At 36.5% G+C, this 18,631-nt stretch overlaps 1 protein-coding gene across 1 annotated transcript; it reads left to right on the forward strand.

The window, feature by feature from the left end:
- The first annotated feature begins 17,023 nt into the window (after positions 1 to 17,023).
- On the forward strand, positions 17,024 to 18,176 carry LOC112005815 (F-box protein At5g03100). The gene is made up of 3 exons (XM_065780268.1): positions 17,024 to 17,485; positions 17,538 to 18,083; positions 18,171 to 18,176. The coding sequence occupies exons 1-3, from the start codon at positions 17,024 to 17,026 to the stop codon at positions 18,174 to 18,176; spliced, it is 1,014 nt and encodes a 337-aa protein (XP_065636340.1).
- Positions 18,177 to 18,631: the final 455 nt, after the last annotated feature.

Genomic DNA, 18,631 nt, shown 5'->3' on the forward strand with positions numbered 1-18,631 from the left:
ATCTTATTCACATTGCCAAATACTGTTTGGTTCCACCGCAGAAGTTGTTTCTGGCACCTCATTAGTCTATCTTGGATAGGGAGGTTCGAATTTTCTCTGTACGGATCCCAAGCCTATTCAATTACATCTTTGCACTCTGCTTTTCTTGCCCATATCACTTCAAAAAAGAACCGCTTGTTTCTTTTCCTCTAGGGTTTGCTTCTCTTTAAGATAAAAGCAAGTAAACAATGGTTTGATGTTGCCATAGATACATGGTAGACTGTTGCTTCTAGAAATTTATCTCTCCAGCTATCATTGGCTACCATCCTATCAAGCCTAATAAGGGTGCGTTGGTCCCCAAATCTACCATTGCACCATGTATACCTCTACCCCACAAAGCCCAGGTCAGAAAGCCCACAAACACTCAGCGCCTCCCTAAACGCCTCCATCTGGTTTGCTTCCCTTTCTTTCCACCCTAATTTCTCTTCCAAATGGACAATCTCATTGAAATCTCCAAAAAACCCCACGACGTCTTAGCTTGAGAGTGGAGAGCTTTTAATAAATCCCACGAACTATATCTCATACTTGTGTCAGGATGCCAATAGAAGCTTGTAGCTCTCCACGGACTTCTACTGTCTTCCTCCATAACCACCGCGTCAATGTGAGAATTGGAGCAGCTTTTGAAGTGCACCACCATACCTTCCTTCCACAGCATGGCTAAGCCACCACTCTGACCATCACTAGGAACCACTATCCCTTGAGTTAGCTCTACTTTTTGTTGGAGCCCCTTTATTCGGTTAATCTGTGCCTTGGTTTCAGCAAGGAACACCAAGGTGGGGTTCTTTGATCTCACCTCCTTGGTGAGTAAACTAACTGCAAGAGACGACGCCAAACCCTAACAATTCCACACTAGTACGCTCATTGGGCTCGGCAGTGCTGCCATGCAGCCACCACACCGCCATCCACTTTGTTGTCCTCATTCAAGGGTTTGCTTTCCTTGCACTTTCCTTTACTCTTCTTTAAACTCAGAATATTAGGGTCTAACTTCTGTAAGGGCACGAGTCCTTCTCTCTTTATACCGGCTAGGCCTACCTTCTTACCTGGGCTTGTTTCTTTTGTTCGTCTAGCCAGTCTCTTCCAGTGCCTACTTTTTGGGCCTAGTTCCTTCGAAGTCCAGCCCTTATTTTGATAAAAACTCATTGCAATTAGGCTCATGTTTGGCCTAATCCCGGTTGACACCAACTTCAGAGGCCTTTTTTGTGGTGAGATTTTTTATTTCCTTCGAATCTTCTCTGCCGTCATGCATTCTATCTCCCACTGTATCCCTACGTCCGTTTCTTCACATCTCATTGTCTCATCCAAAGTCACCATACTATGTTTATCTATAATGCCTTCTTACTTTTCCACCTAACTTTTGACTTTGCCATTTTCATGTTTCCCTTTCAGACTTTCTCTTGATGCTCCTGACACCTCGTCGCTTGGACTTGGACTATTCTCCCTTAGCCGACCTATCCCTGTAACTGGTTTTCCACCTACCCCTGTTTTCCGGTTTGGCTCTATATTCTTTTTTGGCTGTATCCTCAACTCCCTCCCGTTCCCTTCCTTCCTGTATTTATTGCCCGACCCACCACTGTCCTCCATTCTGTCAGCTTCTCTACTAAATCGTTTCCCTGGTTCGCCTTTTAGCCATGGCCCATACTGCGCACTTCCCCTCCCACCACTGTCCTTCACTTGCTTCTTCTCTAGACATTCTTTTTCACCATGGTCGAGCATGCGACACCTGTAGCAAAAGTTGGGGAGTCGCTCATATTTAAAATATACCTATCTGCCATCACCGCCCTCAATGCTAACCTTCTTCCCTCTAACTAGCTTTTTTGATGTATCGATGTTTACTCGTACCCTAAGATGCTTCCCCCACTGCACCCTTTTCTCAGGAACATCTACCTCTATAACCCACTCAATCTTTGCCCCAATCTCATAGCCCGTCCCGCTAGTCATACACTTTAGAGGAAGATTATAGATTTGTATCCAAAATGGGGGACCATTTGAGGGATATCTCCTTAGGAACCAGCTCCCCTTCAAACTCCTTCATGAGAACTAGTTGTTTTTCATAGCTTCATGGTCTCATTTCCATTACCTTTTTCTTATCCCAACTATCTCCAAACTTAGCGAGATATAGATTGTCTTCAATCTCCGAAATTTGTATCCCCTTGTTTGGTTTCCACAACATTCTCATGTTTTTCTTCAATGCTTCCACGCTAACTCTTCGTTGAGTTAGAACCTTCATCACAATGCAATTTTTCCCAACTTCTTTCACTACTCTTGTATTGTTGCTTCCCAGAACTATATCTTCATCCTCTTCTTTAGTAAACATCAGTTTCTTCCACAGTTCCTCAAGCTCTTCTGCCATGGTTAGACAGCCCACTCTCGCCCTGGCTAGTGAGGGGGTACAGGAAAGCTGGCCTTACTCACAGGAAGACCACACAACTCTTGCAAGAAAGCGCAAGACTCCACTTACTACTACATGCATGAGAGCACCCTCTTGCTATGGTATTGGTTTGAAATGTTTGATAGAAGTCATGTATTATTAATGCCGTAATAGAACTTTGGAATAAAACAATATCCCAATAAAACAAAAACAAAAAAGAGAATATAAGAAGCACACATCAATAGCTAGTCTAGTAGCTATTGAGTTGAGAATGGATAAAGAAAGCGAAAGCCATGGTTCTATTGATGGTGAAGCTGAGAGAAGCTCAGCTTACAGTGAAGATAGCTTATGCTTTTTGCTTAATCATTCAAATCATACTTTCAGCTCTGACAGAAACCCCTTTTCCGAAGAAGAATATGAAGACAGCATCCTCTTTTTCCTTAATCATTCATCAACTCATACTTCTAGCTTTAACAGAAACACCATTTCTGAAGAAGAAGAAGAAAGTAGTAAGGGTCCCGTTATATTCAAAAAGCGCCCCAAACTTTCACCAATCTCACAAGATCGAATCAGCACTTTACTAGACTAGATCCTCCTCAGAATCCTCTCCTTCTTGCCTACCCAAGATGCTATCAAAACAGGCGTTTTATCCAAAAGATGGGCCTATCTTTGGACATCTGTTCCCTCTCTTAGTTTCAATAACGATTATTTCCAATACACTGACGATATCGCCAATGCCATAGATAATACCTTGATTCTACATAGGGCTCCGAAGCTCACAAAGTTCTTTGTCCGGTTCCATTACGGGCCAGACTTAAAGCCTAGACTCAATCTTTGGCTTTGTTTCACCACAACTGCCAAGGTAGACCAACTCAGTTTACATTTAACTGCAGCTATTGATTTTAGCATTTCTAATGCATACTCTAATGCATACCTATTGCCTCAACATCTCTACAACAAAGAGTTTGTTTCTGAATTGTTTTTTTGCTTCTGCAAAATTAAGCCTAATGGCTTGTTTGGAAGTTTAGAGAGGGAGAAGAGTAGAGAGAAGTAGAGGGGAGGAGAGTAGTGGGGAGGAGAGTAGAGGAGAATGGTTCTCCTCTACCTTGTTTGGATGTTTTTAAAATTAGTAAGAGGAAAGGGAGTAATTAGCTCTTCTTCTTATTTGGATGTTTTAAAAATTAGGATGGAGAGGAGAGGAAATGATTTAAAAAGACAAATTTACCTCTATTTGAAAATGGACTTGCAACATTGGTCTATGATTAATTTATCAGTTTTGTAAAGTCTTGAACCTGATTATCATTCATCCAAATCTTAGAATATAAACATGAAACCATGATTTTCAATAACTAGTGCAGTTTATACATACAAACGCGTATCTAAAAATTCTATTATTACAGGTCATACCAAAAAAAAAAATCCTAATTCAAAAAATTCAAAAAATACAAGAGAAATTGCAAATTATGATTTTTTTTTTAAAGTGCTAACATATTACGAAAAATCATCAACCAAATTAGTCTAATGTATCTGAAATTCAGTAATTAACATGTTAATTTCCTGAACAAAACACATATAGCAAGCCCAAGTTGAAGCAAATCCATAAACTTTAGTAGATTTTTCATAATTCAAAAAAAAAGAAAAAGAAAAAAAAAAAGAAAAAGAAAAAAAAAAAAGAAATGCAAAAAAAAAAAATCCTAATTCAAAAAATTCAAAAAATACAAGAGAAATTGCAAATTATGATTTTTTTTTTAAAAGTACTAACATATTACGAAAAATCATCAACCAAATTAGTCTAATGTATCTGAAATTCAGTAATTAACACGTTAATTTCCTGAACAAAACACATATAGCAAGCCCAAGTTGAAGCAAATCCATAAACTTTAGTAGATTTTTCATAATTCAAAAAAAAAAGAAAAAGAAAAAAAAAAGAAATGCTTAGTGCACTGTTTGGTTGCCGAGAAAGAAAGAAGAGAAAAAGAAATGATAGAGAATTTGACGGACCGATGACACTAGCACCGACGATGATAACGTCGGTGGTGTTAGCGGATCTACATTCTCCTTTAGCGGTGGCGGCGGCGACGCAGTTCACTGCCTCGTTTTGCGCCTCTCCAGCGACCTTTTTCTTCGCGGCGACGAAGCTATAAATCACAACGATGAGCGCGAAAACCGAGACGACGATTGCTCCTAATGCGTACTGATCCAAAGCCACCGCCACCGATGAATGTCCGAGCCCCAGCAAATGCCCAATCTAGTGCATAGCCACTGACTCGAGATTGATCGCCGCGAGTGACATGGACGACGGCATTGAAGAAGAAGAAGTAGGCAGAGGTAATGGGATCGATAGTCTCCACTGGCAATGCATTAATCAATTTGGGATTAGCATCGACCAATACCAACTGGGTTGAAGATCAGAGCATATTCATATAATCGGAGCATTAATTTCAGTCAACACTTTTGTTTGTTTATTTTTAATTTTCTCAGGAAACAAATAAAGATTATTTATATAATCGATTTGTAATTTTGTTAATTTAAAAAGGATAAATTGGGAAATTCATTTGGTCAATAATTTATCTACTCTACTCTCTCTCCAAATCTTTCCAATTTGGGAGAATTAAAAATGAGGGGTTAGAGGTAGTTGAAACCCCTTCAAACCCTTCCCCCTCCTTCCTTAAAAAACTTCCAAACAAGGTAATTGAATTACTCTCCCTCCCTTTACTCTGCTCCCCCTCCTTTTTTGAACTTCCAAACAGGCCATAAGGGATTGGTACATTGGAGTTCACTCACACGCTTGGTTATTATGCTAACCACGTTTTGCGAGGATGCAATAAGGAAAGTATTAATGGGTTGTCCTAAACTTGAATACTTGAAATTGGATAATTGTTGTCGGGTTAATCGGTTGGATATAGTGTTCGAGAGTCTGGGAAAATTGGTCATAGATAACTATTTTATAGTAGGAAGTGATGACCTTGTGTTCGAATTGGAAATTGTGGCTCCAAAGATCGAGTCTTTGGAAATTTTGGGGTATTATTTTATGAAGAAGTGTCAGATAAAGGACGTGTCGTCATTGGTTGAGGCTAAGCTTGATTTCAGCATGTGAATGCGTGGTGAAGTTGGTGTGGACACTGCTTATAAGGAGTCTCAAGAAACAGTGAAAGAACTTCTTGAGAGTGTGCATCATGTCAAGGAACTCACTATTGGCAAATGGTGTCTCTTGCTTGGTTTTTCTTGATAGCTCTCTGTGTTAATTTTTTTGATTCTTTATGTCATTTGTTGTATTCAAAACTTGATGTTAATTATAGCTTTTTATTGTTGGGATTCCTTGTTTGGCCATTCCCTGCATATAGAATGGTGCATAGCATCTAGTGTTCTTTTGTTTGGCTAATCCCTGCATATACGATGTTGCACAGCATCTACTTTTGGCAGATTTTACCTCAAGGTTGATTTCTCCTTAGTTTTTCATATACAAAATTACATGTTTTTATTGATTGCCAATGTTGATCTCCACATTATAATGTATCAAGATGTTATCATTTTATTGTTGGTACTCTCAATGTGTGGCTAATCCCTGCATATAGAATAATGCACAACATCTACTGTTTTTGGTTTTTGTTTTTGTTTTTTTTGTTTCACTTACTGTAGTATATACATGCTGAACTTGATATCATGTCTCTTTGAAGTTGATTTGTTGATTTAGGGTGTGTTTATTTTTTAACTTAAGGCCTGCCTTATTCTCTCAACTTAAGTTAGGCATCCGATGGATCTTAAATCCAAGACCTCGTCTTCCATTAACCACATTTATAGGGAGAAAATTTTAGTTGAACTATATAGCTCATTAGCAAAAAAGAAAAAGAAGAAGAAGAAGTGATTTAAGTAATTTTGTAGTCAATCAATAATTAGAGAAGAAAACTTTATTGGAAAAATCATATTATAATAAGACTATGTCTACCCAAGTTATATTATGACCAAAAGGAAAAATCATTTTGTGATATATATATATATATATATACACACACACATATATAGGAGTATTGGAAAAAGATGATACTCTATTGTGAGCTCGGCTTTTTCTCCTGATCATTTTGATTTTAATCCACGTTTTAGTCAATCAATAATTAAAGAATGTAATATCAATGATCCAATTTCATGAGTTGAACTATTGAGTTATAGACACCTGCTTTTAGTTGCATGACAGGTGTAGGGCACTTTTTTTTTTTTTTTTTGCCAAATAATGATTCTTCATGATAATCTATCAACTCTAAAGCATGGTCTTGGATTTCCAAAAAATGCCCTTTTTTCCATTGTCTACGTAATTAACATAACATATTTGTAAATTAGGTCATGTTAATGAGTGTGTTTAGGGCAATTGTTAGTGCATATTATTAGAAAAGTTTTAACACTACTTTCATGAAAAATATAAAAAGTTGTCAACAAAATTAATTACTTTATCATATTTTCATAAAATATTTATAAAAATAGTTTTTAATTAAACAAATATCCTAAAAACATTGGTTAACATTTCCCTTATAACTTGTTGGGCAAGTGCTCTGTAAAACTTGTTGGCTAAATTGTTAATTGGTGATGTATTTTACGTGTTAATTGTTCTTACATTCACTTTATCTTAATGTGTTCTGCTTGTTGCTTTTATGGACCTAGGTTTTTATCTATAATGTCAGTCAAGAATCTGTCTTCTCCATTGTTAAAGTGTAAATGTTTAACGATAAAAACAAGCATGAAGAAATGGGACCTCCCTGGCATTGCAAGCTTGCTTCAAAGTTCACCTTATGTGGAAACATTGGATATAGACATCATCTCCTCCTACTACATAGGGTTACAGGTATGTTTTTCTTAGACCAATTCCCAAGTCTTATATCAAAAGTAACTTTGATAAATGACTCCTCTTAATCACTATCTTTTTCTTTAGATCAATTTTTTTTAATAAACCTCTTTAGATTAATGTTTCTAAGTATTTCTGGTCTCAAAATGATTTCCTTGAGGAGCTTTGCCCCCTTTAATTTCTTGACGTAAAGAGTTAATTGTTGGTTATTGACTTTTCTGAAGTGGTCGTTTTGTGGACCATTTATTTAAAACCTATTCATTTACAACAATGACAATAGTAGTAGATTTTTGGAAATCCGTTTGTTTGAATAAGAGGTCACTTATTGCCGAAGTTTGTTTGAATAACAAGTCATTCATTACCAAAGTTAATATCCATAATGCCTGCCATGCATGCAATCAGAAGCCAATTTCATTTTAATTTAATTTTATACTATATTTTTAAGTGTTAGGGGCAATTATAGAAATTTTTAGTTTTTGGATATAGGCAATACTAGTTGTCCATTGGATCTTATTTTGTTTATTTTAGTTTAGTTACTTAGTTGGGCTTCATGATAAAAGTCCATTTTCATTACAACATGACAAAAATATCATAATCTAAACCGAGCTTCAAAATGGGCTAATTTACTTTTATTTTGTAGTTTCTAGAAAAACGCTACATTGAGTCTTGCAATAATGATCGCAAGAGCAATTGGAAATCAAAGGAGATTTATTTCAAGTCTTTGTTGCTATGCCTCAAGACTGTCAAGATTTTTGGTTTTGAAGAAAGCTTGGTCCACATAAAGGAAGTATTCATTTCAGTAGTAGAATTTCTACTTAAGAATGCAAGGGTGCTAGAGAAAATGGTTATTGCTAAACCTCAGGATATCCAAAATCAGAGACATATGCTACATGATTTTCTAGAGGTGGCTTAAAAGTTGTTAAGCATTCCCATATCCTCTCCTCATGCAGTGATTATGTTCCCATATCAGTAAAACCATTTAAGTTATTCCATTGTTTATAAAAAAATTTAATTATTCCATCCTCTTAAACTATAAGATTCTCATATATACATTGTACTTGATTCAAAGCACTAAATCTTGCTATATATGAATTTGCTTTAGCTTCAGATGTCATGTACTTATGTTTTCTTAGTGATGTTAATTAGCTTGCCATTTGATACATTCAATGACAATGGTTATGTTGCTTATCAAGTTTTTTAATTGATTATAATCACTTTGCAATTTCTAATTTCCAATGACATGCATTGGCAATTTGAATTTTTGAATTTCCAAAATCCTCTTGTTCTTTTTTATTACCAAATGTTTATAAATTGATATTACATTGTATGTGATTGGTGCCAAATCAACAACATAGTAAACCAATTGCTAGTTAATTTTTTGTTTGTTTTGTGTTTAAGAATTAAGACTATACTTAGTAAAATGTTTATAAATTGATATGATTGTGGATGTGATCTTAGTGCTACATCAATTACAAAATGGGTAACGCTTTTAAAACCATATGATCAATTTAAACAAACATTATACATACGCAAAAACGAGGCAGGGAAGGAGAAAGAGGGCTAAAAAGTGGCCAATATCTATCAAAGTCCATAGTTGATCAGTCAACGATGATGTTGATGTTGCATGGAATGCTAACATGGTTAGTTCACTTGGATTCAACACTAATGCGGCATGGAGATATGTCACAGTGTTGACAAGACAAGTGTTAGAAAGAAGATAAGAAAGAGAATGAAAGAATGAACAAGTACAGAAAGAAATTTGAGAGAAAAGATGATAAAGTTTTCTATAATTGATGTAATTATGAATCTGTACACTATCTATGTATATATACATCTCTGAACCTAAACCCCCAAAACAGAGGCTTAACCAACTAACTAGAATCAAGGAGAATTAGTTACAACACGTGTAGAGATTAGTTATAGCACGTGTGATACAATCTGACTTAACTTAACAACTAAAACTACATGCCGTTTAGCTTCTGATCTAAATAAACTTGTAGCTCATCTATTGTGTCGTTTAGCTCTTCCTTTCTTTCTTCTTCTTCTTCTGTAATCCTTCCTTCTTAGCTGTCTGATACTCCCCCTCAAGATGAGACTCAGAACCATGTATGTTTAAGACATTCATCTTGGAAATTAAGAACTTCAGTTGTTGACTGCATAAAGCCTTGGTAAACAGGTCTGCTACCTATGTATGTGTAGGAGTAAAGAACAAACGAATCACTCTTTCTTGCACCTTATCTCTAACCAAATGACAGTCTACTTCTATGTGTTTTGTACGCTCATGGAAGACAGGGTTCTCACCAATATAAATCGCTGCCTGATTATCACAGAAGAGCAGGCCAGGTTGTGGATGATTAACCTCCAAATCTTTCAACAAAGCTAACAGCCAAGTCATTTCACAAACAGTCAAGGCCATTGCTCTATATTCAGCTTCAGCTGATGATCTAGAAACTATAGATTGTTTTTTAGATTTCCATGAAACCAATGAGTCTCCTAAGAACACACAAAATCCAGTAGTAGATCTTCTAGTATCTACACAAGAGGCCCAATCTGCATCCGTGTATGCCTTCAAATGCAAATCTGACTTTGATGACAGAAGAATGCCTTGACCAGGACACCCTTTAATGTACTGTAAAATTTTGTATGCAGCATCAAGATGTGGCTTTCTAGGCTTAGCTATGAACTGGCTTAGTTTATGAACTGAATAGGTGATATCCGGCCTTGTTATGGTCAAATATAGTAGCCTTCCTACTAGTCTTCTATAAATCCCAGGGTCAGCCAATAATTCTCCTTGATGCTTGCTTAGATTTAAATTCTGTTCCATTGGCACCTTGCTGGGTTTGCAACCTATCATACCAGCATCTTGAAGGACCCCTAATGCATACTTCCTTTGGCATAATGAAATCCCCTTTTCTGATCTAGCAACCTGAAGACCAAGGAAGTATTTCAAATTACCAAGGCCTTTCAACTTAAACTCACAATTCAAAGAAGTTTTGAGATCTTCAACTGCTTGGACATCATTACTTGCAATGAGAATGTCATCAACATAAACAAGCAATGCAATGAAAGTCTGATTAAACTTCTTAGTGAACAAAGAGTAATCAGATTTTGATTGCTTGAAACCATATTTTAAAATGGTTGTAGAGAACTTGGAGTACCACTGCCTTGATGCTTGCTTGAGACCATACAAAGACTTGTTAAGCTTGCAAACTAGGTTCTCCCCCTTGCTGTGAAATCCCTGAGGTAATTGCATATATACTTCCTCATGAAGATCACCATTAAGAAAAACATTGTTCACATCAACTTGACCCAAATGCCAACCTCTCACAGCAGAAATTGCAAGCAAAGTCTTGACAGTGGTGAGCTTAGCAACCGGAGAAAAAGTGTCAATGAAGTCTAAACCAGCTTGTTGAGTGAATCCCTTGGCAACAAGCCTAGCTTTGTATCTATCCAAGGAGCCATCAGCATTATACTTAACCTTATAAACCCATTTACACCCAATGACCCTTTTATGAAGAGGTAAAGGTGTAATGGTCAAAGTCTGATTTGCTTTCAAAGCAGCAATTTCAGATGCCATAGCATCCTGCCAATTATGATCCTTGGCTGCCTCATGGTAAGATGTAGGTTCAGGTATGACAGATATGAGAAAGCAGAAATGGGCATAAGTGGAGGATAATTTTGAGGAGCTGATGTAATTAGACAAAGGGAAGGGTGTACCTGACTTGTTGGCAGAAGGAGAGGGGTGATTATCATGGACAACTGTGCTGCACTTGAAGTCTGTTAAGTAAGCAGGTGGTTTTGTGATTCTGGAAGACTTCCTTAAAGGAATAGAAGAAGGAATGGTGGAAGGAACAATAGGTTGAATAGAAGGAGAGGGATTAGAAGAGTCTGCAGAATTGTCAACCTTTAAATCTGCAGAAACTGAAACAGAAGTCTCAGGAGGTATAGTACCTAAAGGAGGAATGAGATTAGAGGGAATATCATGAGTGGGGAGATGATCAGGAATGGAAACCTGTGGGACAGAAGTAGGAGTCCCAGAAGCAGGAAAATCAAATAAGGAGGCAGCTGGTTGAGCTACTGAAGGGAAAAGGTGAGGTAAGGGAATGTTTGTGTGAGAAGAAAAGGAATGGGAAAGTGAAATGAAAGGAAACACAATTTCAAGAAAATGAACATCCCTTGATACAAAAAGCCTTTTGGTAGTTAAATCAAGTAGTTTGTAACCTTTGACACCAAACGGGTAACCAAGGAAAACACAAGATGATGATCTAGGATCAAATTTTGATCTATTGTGAGATAAGGTAGAGGCAAAGCAAATGCAACCAAACACCTTTAAATGAGCAAAGGAAGGAGGTTTGCCATAGAGTTTTTCAAAAAGAGTTTTCTGGTTCAGAATTTTAGAGGGTAATCTATTGATGATGTGGATAGCAGCCAAAACACATTCACCCCAATAGGAAATAGGAACATTAGACTGAAACTTCAATGCCCTTGCAATGCTTAAAATGTGCTGGTGTTTCCTCTCCATAACTGAATTTTGTTGTGGAGTGGCAACACATGAATGGTGGTGAATAATACCATTGATAGCATAAAAGTCTTTTAAGAAAAAATCAGGGGCATTGTCAGTTCTAATGATCTTAATATTGGCATGGAATTGTGTTTTTATCATGTTATAAAATGAAATCAACAAAGGTCTAGTTTCAGCCTTGGATTTCATGAGATAAACCCAAGTGGATCTTGTGGCATCATCCACAATGGTAAGAAAGTATTTGAAACCATCATGAGTAATTTTAGCAAATGGTCCCCAAACATCACAATGGATCAAATCAAAAGCATTGTTTGAAATGTGGTTAAAAGATGGAAATGGAAGTCTTTTCTGCTTTGCAACAGGACAAAGAACACAAGTTTTATTGCTATGAAAACTTTGTACATCAGGAATATGACTATGTAAAGCATGAAGCTTATTATCCGAGGCATGTCCTAACCTCATGTGCCAAAGATAAGGCTTTGTAACACTAGGAATTGAAATAGAATCAGACACAGAGTTAACAAAAGATTGAAAAACAGACTTAAGGGTTGAAGAAGCTTCTGACACAGATTTGCAAGATGATTCAGTGTGCAGCAGATACAAATTGTCATGTAATTCACCCACTCCAATCGTTTTCCAACAAATAAGGTCCTGTATAAAACACAAGTTTGATAGAAACACAAGGCAACATGGAAGTGTTTTGGTTAATTGACTGACAGAAATCAAATTGAAGTTGAAAGAGGGAACACAAAGTACATTTTCAAGTTTCAAGGTTGAAGTAACCTGAATTGTGCCTATATGTGTAACAGTGACCTTTTCACCATTAGGTAATTGAACAAATGTTGAAATGGAGCTAGTGATATGTGTAAACAAGGATAGAGAATGAACTATGTGGTCAGTGGCTCCGGTGTCAAGAATCCATACATCAGTACCATAAGCAGCTTTATTGACAGAATTAATAGCAAAAACTGAATGATGCAAATCTAAGGAAGCAAAATCTGACCAAGTATTACACGCATTACCTGAAAGGGCAGAATTTGCTGAGTGTAATGCATCATTAGCCGCACCAGATGTAGATGCATGGTGAGAGCTGAGCATTGAGATTAGTTGTTGATACTGCTCAGAAGTGAAAGGAAAAGAGTTGACTTGTTGAACACCAGTATTGCCAGAATTGTCTTGATCATCTTCAATCGAGACTTGATTAGCCATAGCCACTCTACCTTTTTGCTTGTAGCCTGGAGGAAATCCTACCAACTTGTAGCATTTTTCCATAACATGACCAAGCTTGCCACAGTGACTACATACAGGCCTCCCTTTAGCATTGACCCCTTTCGTATACTTGTTATTTCCTGGATATAAATTTCCTTGATTGAATCCTTAATTCTTAACTGCAAGAGCAGTTGATTCAATCGAAGGAGGAACAGGAAATCCTGAGTACCTTTGCCTTTCTTCTTGAATCACCAAAGAAATTGCCTTATCAATGGAAGGACTAGGCTCCATCATGAGTATTTGTGTTCTGACTTGAGAATAAGCATCGTTCAAGCCATTTAAGAACTGCATGAGTGAATCTTGATGCTGAAAGGTTGTGATTTTATCATTCACACCACAGGTACACTTTCCACATGAGCAACAAGGCAAAGGCCTGAAATTCAATAATTGATCCCAGGCAGCTTGAAGATCAGTAAAAAAACCTGTTATCGTAGCAGCACCTTGCATCATAGTCGAGATTTGCTTCTGAAGCTGAGAGATCCTTGGTCCATTTGCTTGAGAGAATCGTTTCTTGAGAGTATTCCACACTTCAAATGTAGTGTCTCTGTAAATCACACTGGCAGTAAGGTGAGGAGAAACTGAATTCAAGATCCAAGAAGAGATCATCGAATTGCATTTGGACCAGGCTTGCTTCTCTAATGGTGTGATAGCCATTGATGCGTTGACAGTACCATCAACAAATCCAAGTTTGCTTTTGGCATCCAAAGCCATTCTCATTGCTCTGGACCACATAGGATAGTTATCCTGAGTTAATGGTTGAGTAACCAGAATCGCACTTGGTGTTTCACCATGATGCAAGAAAAATGGACTTCGTGGATCTTCCATTGGAGTTAGCTCTCGCTGAGAAGAAGAACCAGTTTGAGTATTCGACGCCATTGAAGAAGGCTCGTGCTCTGATACCATGTTAGAAAGAAGATAAGAAAGAGAATGAAAGAATGAACAAGCACAGAAAGAAATTTGAGAGAAAAGATGATAAAGTTTTCTCTAATTGATGTAATTATGAATCTGTACACTATCTATGTATATATACATCTCTAAACCTAAACCCCCAAAACAGAGGCTTAACCAACTAACTAGAATCAAGGAGAATTAGTTACAACACGTGTAGAGATTAGTTATAACACGTGTGATACAATCTGACTTAACAACTAAAACTACATGCCGTTTAGCTTCTGATCTAAATAAACTTGTAGCTCATCTATTGTGTCGTTTAGCTCTTCCTTTCTTTCTTCTTCTTCTGTAATCCTTCCTTCTTAGCTGTCTGATAACAAGGCTACGTTGCACAATGTGACATGTATTATAAGATTCAAACCCATCCTCTAATGATGGAATGTTTTCATCTTCATGATTTTTCTTTTGGAACCATCCATGGTGCCAACGATTGCATTCTCACCCAACATATAAGAGGTTGCAAGGGAACATATACACATCATAGTTACACGGATCAATGTGGCCTAGTGTTGATTTGTTCTAGCCAGATTGGCCTAGATCCCTTGCACAACAAAAGTAACTAGAAAATTGAGATGGAACGGTCTAGGGCTGGAGCTCAAGAACTTGTCCTCAACATCAATAAAAGTAAATTATGTTATGTTCCAAAAGGCCCAATGACATGTGATGTATCTTCCCTAAGTTATAGAATAGATAACTATAAGAGGTGCTTTATCCTTGATCTACAAAATTGTATCTCCCATATGATGTTGTTCCATTCTAAACAATTGAAGGAGATGACTTATCATCCGTCATCATTAACCCATGTCACTTTCATGTGCTTGTCTATGCCCAAAGAGATGTGCACCTACAAGTCTACAACAGGAATTAGCGTACTTTAAGCTAAATGTGATGCAAAACTAATTCTCCATGACTCAATAAACAATGTGAGCTACAATGTTGAATAAATATAAATAATATATATATACACACACATATATAAATATTTCCGAAAAGAGTAAAAAATCCACGACGAGTTGCGGAGAATTGCTCTGAGATCTACTAGTGTTTTTATTAAATCTTGATGAAACATTACTATTGTATCTCATCTCTTCCTTTTATAAAACTTTGAAAGAAGATGAACTCTACAAATATCATGGTACATCAAAGAACAACTTCAAACATATTTTCTTGATTCATGGATACATGCGCAGTTATGATTGTGTCCATACATCTTGTCTTTAATTCTTTATACTGCGACACGAGTAGTGTGCAAATTTATATTATCCAAAGCTAAAAGAAAACTGACCTGAGGATGAGGAGGGCCATATGGACAATGAATAGCAAGTGTATCAATTTAATGACTCCCCATCTTGCCATGGACATCAGCAACTCTATTTTGCTCCCTATAGATATATATGTTGTACTATGTACTCTTCGAAATCTTGAAGAAGATTCTTGCATTCCATCACAATTCTCTCCATTGATTTCTTTGCTTTAGAACCGTTGGTGTCGAGGTTGACAACTACTTTTGCATCCAGTTCAACAACTATTTTTGCAACCCCAAGCTTCTTTGCCATAACCAATCTGTCATGTAATGCCGACAATTCCGCCATGACACTGGTGGTAAAATCCATTGCGGTAGAAAACCCTACAACCCGATTTTTGAAAGCATCTCAGATAACCCCTCTTCCTCCCACAAGTATTCTGTGTTGAATAGATGATCTGTATTAAGCTTAAACCACCCCAATGATGGCTTTACCCACTTCACCAAAACCATTCTAGTTTTTTATTTTTTATTTTTTATTTTTTATTTTTTTTCATTTCAGGTCTTCATGTTCTTATGTTGATGGCGTAGACATACTTTTGGATGCAGTGTATGTATGTAGAAGTATATTCTATAACACACAAGTATTGCAACACTTCCACAAAACCTAAGTTCTACAAGAATACTAGCCCAGGAAAAATATTTTTATTGGAGTAGGATTTTTCATACTTGTTTTAGGAAAATAAATAATAAACATATTTCTACTTGAAAAAGGAAAAACAATTTAACTATGAAAAAGAAGATAAATAAAATCCTAATTAAACTAGGAAAACAATATTAACTCAACTTGAAAAAGAAAATAAATTCTAATTCCACTAAGAAAGAGAAAACAACATAAAATATCTTCTTATCCCTTAACCTATTTGCATCACTTTCAAAACATAAAAGAAAAAACTACTAGCAAGGATTATCAGTCCAATTCACAAGGATTATCAGTCCAAATCACAAGATCACCATACACATTGGTCGGAAATGACATTTTGCTCATACTCATTGATGATCGTGTTCCACAACATGATGTAGGGATGTGCAACCAATCTGCCCATCTGCCAAAATTGTTGGTGGGTTGGATTTGATTATTAATTTTTTCTTTTGTTGCGGTGGGTTAGGAACAGGTAGGTCAGCAGATTCACAAATCTATCTAACCCGACCCGACCTACTTATAAAATATATATTTAAAAAATATATTTTATAGGTATATTATAGGTATATTATATATATTATATTTAAAAAAATATATTATATACTTTTTATAGGTATATTATATATAATTTTATTATTTATTTTTTTGTTTATCAATTGAGCTGGGATAAAACTATATGATATCTTACTAACTTTGAAGCACTAATAAAAATAATTTTGTTTCTATCAAAAAAAAAAAAAATTGTTGATTTGGTGCTATGCTAAGGTTTATTAGTAAATTTTTTCTTATTTGTATTGGTTTTATTTGATTGCTCAATTAATTTTTTTTTTCATTCTAAAAAAATAAAAAATAAAAAATAAAAATATTGTTCAACTCATGGTTCCAACTCTATCCCGTGTCTTAAGCAAACAGTCATATAATTTAAATTAAATAAATTACAAAATATTGGAGATATTAATGTCTGATGATCTAAAAATTCGAACTTCGAAGTTCTACTGCCAGTGCTAGAGGTACAAAATTACAAATACAATTGTGTAAAGGCACCATTAATATCTCCCTAAAGAAGAATATAATAAAAGAAGCTGACATCTGAAATGGAGGAAAAAAGCCAAAGCAATGGTTCAATCGATGGTGGAACTGAAAGAGGCCCAACTTCCAACACTGACAGAAACCTCATTTCTGAAGAACAACAAGAAGAGGAATCAAGCGATGATCATCGAACCAAGCGTCTCAAACATGCACCAATCTTAGAAGAAGATCGAATCAGCACCTTACCAGACTCCATCCTCCTCAGCATCCTTTGCTTCTTGCCCACCAAAGACGCTATCAAAACCGGCGTTTTATCCAAAAGATGGTCCTATCTTTGGACCTCCGTTCCCTCTCTCAGTTTCGAAGACGGTTCCTTCCAATGCATCGACGATTTCACCAGTGCCGTAGATCATACCCTGCACCTACACACAGCTACGAAGCTCAGAAATTTCTTTGTCCTGTTCAACTACGAGACACACCTAAAGCCTTACCTCGATCTCTGGTTTCGTTTCGCCACAACTGCCAAGGTAGATCAACTCAGTATACTCTTTAACTTCCACTGATTTTTCTGGTTCTGAGGCGTACCCATTGCCTCAGCATCTCTACACCAATGAGTTTGTTTCTGAATTGGATTTTTATTTCTGCAAAATTAAGCCTAATGGGATAGTGAATTTGAGTTCATTCACACGTTTGACCATTGGGTTCACTGCGTTGTGTGAAGTTGCGATAAAGAAAGTGGTAATGGGTAGTCCTAGACTTGAATACTTGGAACTGGATAATTGTTGTCGGCTCAATCGGTTGGATTTAGTGTCCGAGAGTCTGAGAAAATTGGTTATATACAGCTATTTTATGCGTTCTTCAGTGGGAAGAAGCCCCGACCCTGTCTTCGAATTAGAAATTGTGGCTCCAAAAATCAGGTCACTGGAAATTTTGGGGTTTTTTTTGATGAAGAAGTGTCGGATTAAGGATGTATCGTCGTTGGTTGAGGCTAAGCTTGATTTCAATTGTGAAGTTAAAGAGGAGGATCAGGAGAGTGCTTATAAGGAGTATGAACAAACTGAGAGAGAACTTCTTGAGAGCCTGCATCATGTTAGGGAACTTACTGTTGGCAAATGGTATCTCATGGTTGGTTTTTTCTTGATATCTCTCAAATTGTCGTATGCAAAACTTCATGTTTTTCTTGATCACTAATGTTGATTCCCATTTGTACAGACATGAATGTATCAAATATTGTAGCTTTATTGTTGAGAGTCATCTACTGTTGGCGGATGTTATCTCATGGATGGTTTTTCTTTTGTTTGTCATATACAGAACTATGTTTTTCTTTTGTTTGTCATTTGCAGAGACATTATAATGTATCAAGAATATTATAGCTTTTTATTGTTGGTCTTCTCATTGTTTGGCTAATCCCTGCATATAGAATAATGCACAACATCTAGTTTTCTTTTTCATTTACTATAGTATACACACATGAACTCGATATCTTGTCTCTTTGAGGCTGATTTGTAGATTTTGGGTATGTTTATTTTTAACTTGAAGCCCACCGTATTCTCACAAGTCTCAACTTTTTAAAACTTCACAGGTACTGTTGTGCTTTTACACAGATTATTTTTTAACAAAATAAGCTCATCCAAACATAGTCTTAGTGAGAAGTTATACGTAAGTTACACATG

Source organism: Quercus suber, unplaced genomic scaffold, assembly GCF_002906115.3.
Source record: "Quercus suber isolate HL8 unplaced genomic scaffold, Cork oak 2.0 scaffold_229, whole genome shotgun sequence".
In the NCBI taxonomy this organism is placed as follows: Eukaryota; Viridiplantae; Streptophyta; class Magnoliopsida; order Fagales; family Fagaceae; genus Quercus; species Quercus suber.